Below are 7,772 nucleotides of genomic sequence, written 5' to 3'. Positions count from 1 at the left end.
ACTTGGAATGAAATTGAGATAATAAAAGATTTATTTAAAATTTTGAAATTTAATGATATATAAGAGTCTTTGGTTAGAATATAAGGTAAAAAGATGAACCAGGAAATGGTAACCACAAGGTTTGAGTAACAAATAAATAATAAATTCATGTTGTAGCCCTTCAGCTTGCTTTGTCGAGAAATGGCTTTTAAGGCGTTTATAGGTATTTTTTTATGAATTTATGTTTCAAAGGTATCTCGGTAAAATCCTCTGTTGTTTAATTTTTTTGGTATATCTTTCATAAATACTTTTATGTTTTGTAAAAGTTCCAAATAAGAAACTTATATTCATTATTATTCTGGAATTTAAATATTTCCTTTTCTTATCTTAATTTGAGTTGAAAATGGTATATAGACTGGAAACTAATAACTTTCATGTGTGCGAAAGCCACTAAGATAAAATTTAATAAAAAAACGCCACATATCATATTTAATTTTATCCCAATTAAGCGACCCTTTGTTATTTCTCTCTTTTAAAAGAAATGAAATGATCACATTTGGCGCGTTTTGATAGTGCTCTCATAAACGCATCACCATGTTCGTAATCACCACTCGCTATTTTCACCGTACAGATTGTACATCAGCAGTCCAATCCAGCGCGTGATATTTCGTCTCTTGTAAAGGAATTGAAATCCAACTCTTTAAAGCTTCAAATTCCATCAATCAGAAATGTTTCTGCAGAAAGCAGAGTACGTCGCGATCGTTTCATTTTAAGTAAAATTAATTCGAAATTTGCCTTTCAATACTCTCCTTTTGATTTCTCGCGCTACCCTTCGATTTTTCTGTGCTCACGAAAACCTAGAAATCATTTGCTTTGTATTGCTCGGAAGCATCGCCGCCTCAGCTGAAGTTCACAAAAACCCGGAAAAGTTGGAGTTTTCTAGCGGATTGTTTTCGACATTCTTCAGTTTGAGGTATTACCTATGGTGTTATTTTACTTTTTCCTTCTGCGAGTGAAATATTGTAAAATGTTGGTGCATAGTCTTCAGTGTCGATGAGTGTGATGGTGAATCATTTGTGCTTGGTGTGGTTTTTAAAGCAAATGCAATGAGATTATATTGACAAAAACAGGTGTGTGATGGGAAACGAAAATTGAATTTGAGTAGGGAAAAGAAAGGAAATTTTGTTGGGAAAGGAAAGGAAATTTTAAAAAATGGGTTGTTTGGAGATTTAACGGAGGGAAAAGAAAGGAAAATGTGTTATAGATTTAGAAGAAAATTGAAATTACAAATGTGGCGAGCCTATTTTGTTGATTGTTGTGTTGCTGTATAATATTTTTCTAATTTTTGCTCTCGAGGTAGTCATTTTGGTAAACAATCGTTTAAGTTTATGCAAATTCTTCTATTAATTACTGAAGATTGAGATTTGGTCTCTATAGTCGGTCTCTCTAGATTGAGAAAAATTCATGGTTCGCTAATTGTTATCCAATTTTTCATTTGGTTAGTTCAAAATAAACTAATGGAGAGAAGATTCTTAGTGTGTACGTAAATTATTTAATCCCATTCTTTTTTGATTAATTGATTTTTCTTTGTTTGCAAGCATTGGAGGTTGAAAATGTCTCACAGAAGAGAAAGACGGAGTGATGGAAAAAGAGATTCTGAGATAGAAGCACTAAGAGTCAGATACTTTAGAGAACTCAGAGATGAAAGAGTCAAGATAAGAGGTTCTGGGAGGCATCTCGTATGCCCTTACTGTCGACATAATGGAAGAAGAGAGTATGACTTCTGGGGGCTAAAAAAGCATGCAATTCGTATTGCTGATGACTCGAAAAGTGAAAGCTTCAGAGAAATAGCTCAACATTTGGGGCTACTCAAGTATTTGGATTGGTGTGCACCAACGAAGGGGATTTCATCATCATCAAGTAAAAGAAGTCCCAATCGAATAAAGAGTCATCCAGATGACAAGAGCAAGTTAGAAAAACCTACAGAGAAAGTCATGTTGCCAATTAAACGAGATTCGGATTCCATATTGTTTGCACCTGTGCTTCCACGTACTCATAAAGGTGGTGATGAACCCATTGTTTGGCCTTGGATGGCAGTTATTGCCAACCTTCCAGTTGAAAAAAAAGATGGAAGATATGTCGGTGACAGCGGAAGAGGACTCAAAGAGAAGTGGATAAGCCAAGGATACAATCCTGTGAAGGTTCATCCTCTGTGGAACTTTCAGGGTCACTCGGGTTATGCAGTTGTTGACTTTAGCAAAGATTGGGAAGGATTTAAGAATGCTATGGAATTTGAAAAGGCATTTGAAATGGATCATCGTGGGAAGAGGGATTGGTATGCAGCCAAAGACAGAGGAGATAAGATCTATGGTTGGCTTGCCCGTGAAGATGAATATAGATCAGGGGGGATTCTGGGTAAACACCTCCGGAAGAATGGAGATCTTAAGACTGTGTCTGACATACAAATAAATGAGAACAGAAATAACGTGAAACTTCTATCCAATTTGAGTGAGGCATTGGAATCGAAGAGCAAAAAATGCGAAGAAATAAAAGAGAACATCAGCAAGACTGAAATATTTGTTGGAGATAATTTGGCTCAAATGGAAGATATGGTTCAAAAATTTAACGAAGGTACTGTCTCCTAGTCAAATGTTAGTTCTGTTGAATGCTTTATTTGAAATTTAAATTATTTCACATGCATGTTCTGTGCAAAAATTCTCTCTTTATATCATGCTGTTATATTAAACTAAAGAAATAAATTTAATTCTTTAGCAAAAGGCAAGAACTAATTTCATTTGCGGTTTAAATAAGAAATGAAAGGTGATAATAATTTTTTTTTTCGGTTGCTGTTCAAATAAGAAATGAAGAAGATGCAGGACGATGCATCTGATCAGCTGAAGAAAATTTGTGAGGACCATGCGAGTAGTAAAGCAGAGTTGGAGGCTCAGAGAGAAGTGCTGGAATCGAGGGACAAAGAACTAAAAGGACGTCAGCATCTGAATCAGGGTGAAAGGAGGAAGCTCTATGAACAAAAGAAAATGGTAATGCATATACAAAGTGTTTTTATCCAATCATTACTTCTGATGTCACAGAAAATCAAAGAAATTGGGTGAACCAAGGACTAACCCACACCCCCATTCATGGAATGTGATACATTACTTTTCATACTGTAGGGAGCAGGGGGGCTTCGGGTCAGGTTACTTTTCACTCTACAAAGCATAAATAAAATAATGTACCCCCAATTATTGAAGATGTAGGGTTTGCTTGCTTGCACATTCGTGCGCTGTTTGCAATTTCATAAATTTGAGCTAAGAAAAAGATATTTTCACGAGTTGTAGAATGTTATACTGGTTTCTAGTCTTGTGATTGAATAACATGTCAATCTAGAATAAAAAGTTTTATGTCTGCAGATTTTTCTGCTTTTTCTTCTATGTAGTCTTACATTCAGGAGAATATTTTTAACGCATGCACAAGTTTTCAAGCTGGATTGCATGGGGTGGAGTTTGGTTTATGAGGAGTCCAGTTCATGTGATGTATTTAGCTGTGGGTTGAGAGTCATGGTCTTATATGAGCCAACACCATATTCACCTGATTGGCATCTTTTCTGGGGATGCTGGTGTTGGCTTTTGGTCTAGATTGATCTTGGTCTTTCCATTACTTAATAACCATACTTGCACTTAACCTGATGTTTACTTGAAGATGTAAGATCATTTCGACCTTTGTGGCTGTATTGTAATAAATGACTATTCCTGCAAATTTCTTGGTACTTTCAACAGAAAACTTTGAAATATTCGAATGACCAGATGACTTTCCGCAGATTGAGATGGCTATTAGAGAACAAAAGAATGCTGATGATGAGATGCTGAAACTTGCAGAGGATCAAAAGGTCCAGCGTACCTGTTGTCCCTTTAAACTGCTGTCTTGGATAAAGGAATTTCATATATTTCTATTATCGGATACGTTCGTTTATTTATTTTTATGTTTGCTTACAGAGAGATAAGGAGCTTCTTCATAAAAGGATAATTGAACTTGAAGTAAAGCTAGATCAAAAGCAAGCTCTGGAGTTGCAGATTGAGGGCTTGAGGGGTGCTGTTGAGGTGATGAAGCACATGACTGAAGGAAGTGAAAACGATGAGAAGAAATTAAAGTCAATTGTAGAGGAGCTTCAAGAAAAAGAAGATGAACTTGAAGGTCTTGAATCCCTAAATCAAGCTCTTATTGTTAAAGAGAGAAATACCAATGATGAGTTGCAAGAGGCTCGCAAAGTGCTAATCAGTGTGAGTTTTTCCCTAATTTTTATTGTAGACCATAGAATAAATCCATTTTCTTTCCTTCATTTCTTATTAAATGGAAACTATGTTTTTATTAAGCTGCAAGTTTTGAACTGCTTGGCTAAATTTAATACTGATTGGGAACTAGTGACTGTTGGCATTTGGGATTATTATTTTTTAGCACCCCAGAAGTACAAGTGGTAATATGGGCATTATATGTACAAGGACACTTAGCGTGACTAGATTTTCATGGGTAAAAGATGTTACTGTTTTATTTTATTTCTAGCTCTTCCAGAGATGTATTATGTGTTTTGTGTAAATGTGTTGCCAGAGATGATTTTGGAAAATGTAATATATGTTTGGTGTTGTTTTTTGAAAGAGACATGTCTTCCATTTTGTATAAGAACATGTGTTGGATTAGTTAATCACATCATGTATATCTATCCTTTTTGTAGTATGGTGTGGGTTATTTCAAAGTCTAGATTTTCAAGCAAGCAGATTTGGATGGTTTGGGTTGATGTCTTTGCCGGATTAGACAATACTTTCTTGATGTGGAGTGAAATTCTTAAATATCATGAATCCTGCATATCTCTTTGAATTATTTTTATGATCCTAATCTTTTCCATGCCAATTTATCTTTACACGAATAATTATGTGAGATGAGTTTCAAAGAACTAGCTGAAGAAAGTTGATTTTTTACTTAAATAAATTATAGAATGTGTGTGTGTTTGATAACACATTGCATGTATACAGGATTCACTATATTTGTGCAGGTTTTGTATTTGTGGTTAGATCTCAGTGCCACTGTTTTACGTTGTAAACTTGTTTTTTTAATTTTCTTTATTTTGTAATTAAATGTTGGAGCTAGAGCTGACTATGGCTGAGTTCGAATTGCTAACTGAAGCCAGGATTGTCTTTTAAAACCTGAACAAAAATTGTTTTCTAGTTTCCTCTCAAAGTAGGGAGCAGAACCAATGACTTATAGCCACCACCACTTGGCGAAAGGGAGAGGGGCATGGGTTCAAACCCATGTAAAAGCAAAAAAAGCCCCCACCCCACCCCACCCCACCCCACCCCATTGTGTAATAATAATTAAAAAAACACCAAGGACTTATGATCCGCTGTGATTCCTATAAATAGGAACCTTGATCTGGAGGCGAAACCATATGGAGTTAAAATCTTTGACCAAGTTTGTTAGGTACCAAGTATGTGTAGTCATCATAACTCATAATATAAATTACTGATTTATGTAAATCAATTTTAATCTCTATTTTTATTTTTTCCCAGATGAAAAAAGAAAAATTCCAAAATATTTTGTAAGGTAATTATTAAATAATGTTTGATTACCTTTAGTGCTGCACGTGCTGTTTGTTTTCTTGATTATTGGTACATAAAGGAGTATTAGCAAATTCAATTAAAGAGAGTAAGGGAACCACAATATTTTCAGTTCAAGAAATATGGTCAGACCTACTTAGTGTCGTGATAAAACATTATGACGTGAGTGTGGTGCTGTGTAGTTACCTATTTCGTCATTTAAAATCTGATGTCTATAACGTTATTTCTCATTAGTGTTTGCGGGATACCCGTGCCAACATCTGTGTGAAGAAGATGGGTGAGCTTGATGCGAAGCCATTTTTCCGCGTTGCAAAGAGACAATATTCTGATAAAGAAGAAGCACTTGAAAAAGCAGCAGAGATATGCTCCTTATGGGAGGATTACCTTAGGGATCCTGGATGGCATCCATACAAAGTCATTTGTGTTGGCGGAAAACACAAGGTATGTTTTTTGTTAAATTTGAGACTTGAACCTAACTCAACCCCAAAAGCTAGCTCAAGGAAGGAGGATTGTCCAAGTCCATGTATGCAACTCCCAGATATTTTATCCAATCGATGTGAAACAACTAACACACCATCCTCACGCTCAAGAATGAAATCTAGAACGTGAAGTTTACAAATGACTCAATTATGGGCAGAATGGGTGACCCAACATATGAGTAGTCTAACACATAACGGTAGAACCTGAGCTCGATATCATGTTAGGATTGAGACTTGAACCTAACTCAACCCCAAAAGCTAGTTCAAGAGGGGATGATTGTCTAAGTCAATATATGTTACTCCCATGTATCTTATCGAACTGATATAGGACAACTAACACTTTTCATAACAATGGCAACTTGAATTTCTGATTCATAATTTCTACGTTCTTCATTGTCGATAGCTCCGGAAAAAAAAAAACTTATTCAAATACGTACTCAAATTATCTGAATCATGTAGAAATTCAAATGTTGGCCATTCTTTGAATCTTTGTCCATTTTGCATTATAAGATCTGAATCATCTTATTTATCGATCATGAATCCGTGATCTTGTAATTTTCTTATTTCCTTTTCCTTTTTTATTTCAGCCCGTTTGTATATCCATCTTACGTGCACGTCTGTATTGGATTCCTTTAAGTCCATTTCTAACCAAAATTTGTCATTTCCTCGCTCCATCTGCTTATGAATCTCCGATTTTGAATTTTGTGGGTTCTTATGGATTCCTCCAAATATCTGTCATAAGGCTTAAGCGTTCTATCAATCTGTATGGTTGGTCGCATTTCTTGATTCGTAGTTAACCTAGCATTATACTCACCATAACAAAACTCAATATTTTCATTAAAAATCCGCATTATTATTTTCTTCATGACATTTATTGTTAGGAAATACTTGATAAGGACGATGAAAAGTTAAAAGAATTGAAGACTGAACTGGGGGACGAAATATATGAAGATGTAACAGTTGCCTTGAATGAGATGAATGAGTACAACCCAAGTGGTAGGTATCCCGTGCCGGAGCTGTGGAATACAAAGCAAAAGAGGAAGGCATCACTGACTGAAGGAATTCGACATCTGCTCAAACAATGGAAACTTTTCAAAGCGAAAAACTGGAGAAACTAAGTTTGGTATTCACAGCTTTCGTATTCCCACTTAAATTTAGGTTTCTGCCTCGAGAAGTATTGCGTTATCTTCATTGCTGTTGAACGTTTTTCAGTTACTTTGGATCGACTTATTTTTACATATGGTATTATCTTGCATCAATTCCTTGCTTCAGTACTTAAATATTGAAGAAATATTTTTTCTTTTCAATTTTTGTTAGTAATTAAATAATTTTTTTATAAACTAATCTTGGTACCATGTAAAATATGACCTTATAAAAAATTTCAAACCGGAGCACTTCAAAAGCTAGTAAACAAGAATTAAAAAAAAATGGAGAAAAAAATTTGGAAATCTAGGAAATAGAAGTAGGAGAATTGGGGTTGATTGGTTTTATCATTTAAAAAAATGTTATTGGGTTATTAAAAGAATTTGCATCTAAAACTATGAATACATTATCTATAATTCAAATGGTTTGATCCAAAACAATTTTCAGTATTCTTTAAACTTTTTCTCTGTCCTGAAGCTATTTAAGTCGCATCTAGACGAGCCCAATAATCACAACCGCAGCAATCACATAGAAGAGGGGATACAAAACCCAAATCCAAAATACA

The 7,772-nt window shown here is 35.0% G+C and overlaps 1 protein-coding gene across 1 annotated transcript; it reads left to right on the top strand.

The window, feature by feature from the left end:
* Nucleotides 1-709: 709 nt before the first annotated feature.
* LOC140981040 (factor of DNA methylation 4-like) lies at nucleotides 710-7,323 on the top strand. The gene is made up of 7 exons (XM_073447259.1): nucleotides 710-952; nucleotides 1,578-2,610; nucleotides 2,839-3,020; nucleotides 3,797-3,865; nucleotides 3,972-4,256; nucleotides 5,820-6,026; nucleotides 6,946-7,323. Exons 2-7 carry the CDS (start codon nucleotides 1,593-1,595, stop codon nucleotides 7,180-7,182), a joined length of 1,998 nt encoding a protein of 665 aa, XP_073303360.1. The 5' UTR covers nucleotides 710-952; nucleotides 1,578-1,592; the 3' UTR covers nucleotides 7,183-7,323.
* The last annotated feature ends 449 nt before the right edge of the window (nucleotides 7,324-7,772 follow it).

The sequence above is a fragment of the Primulina huaijiensis genome, chromosome 7 (assembly GCF_012295235.1).
Source record: "Primulina huaijiensis isolate GDHJ02 chromosome 7, ASM1229523v2, whole genome shotgun sequence".
NCBI classification, from domain to species: domain Eukaryota; kingdom Viridiplantae; phylum Streptophyta; class Magnoliopsida; order Lamiales; family Gesneriaceae; genus Primulina; species Primulina huaijiensis.
The sequence above is the reverse complement of the archived record's forward strand: the minus strand, read 5'-3'. Positions and strand labels throughout refer to the sequence as shown.

Excerpts from the sequence above, each read along its gene's own strand:
- LOC140981040 (XM_073447259.1), top strand. The coding sequence starts at position 1,593 with ATGTCTCACAGAAGAGAAAGACGGAGTGATGGAAAAAGAGATTCTGAG. Across the intron at positions 3,021-3,796 it reads TCTATGAACAAAAGAAAATG|ATTGAGATGGCTATTAGAGA; the intron begins GTAATGCATATA and ends GACTTTCCGCAG. Across the intron at positions 4,257-5,819 it reads CTCGCAAAGTGCTAATCAGT|TGTTTGCGGGATACCCGTGC; the intron begins GTGAGTTTTTCC and ends ATTTCTCATTAG.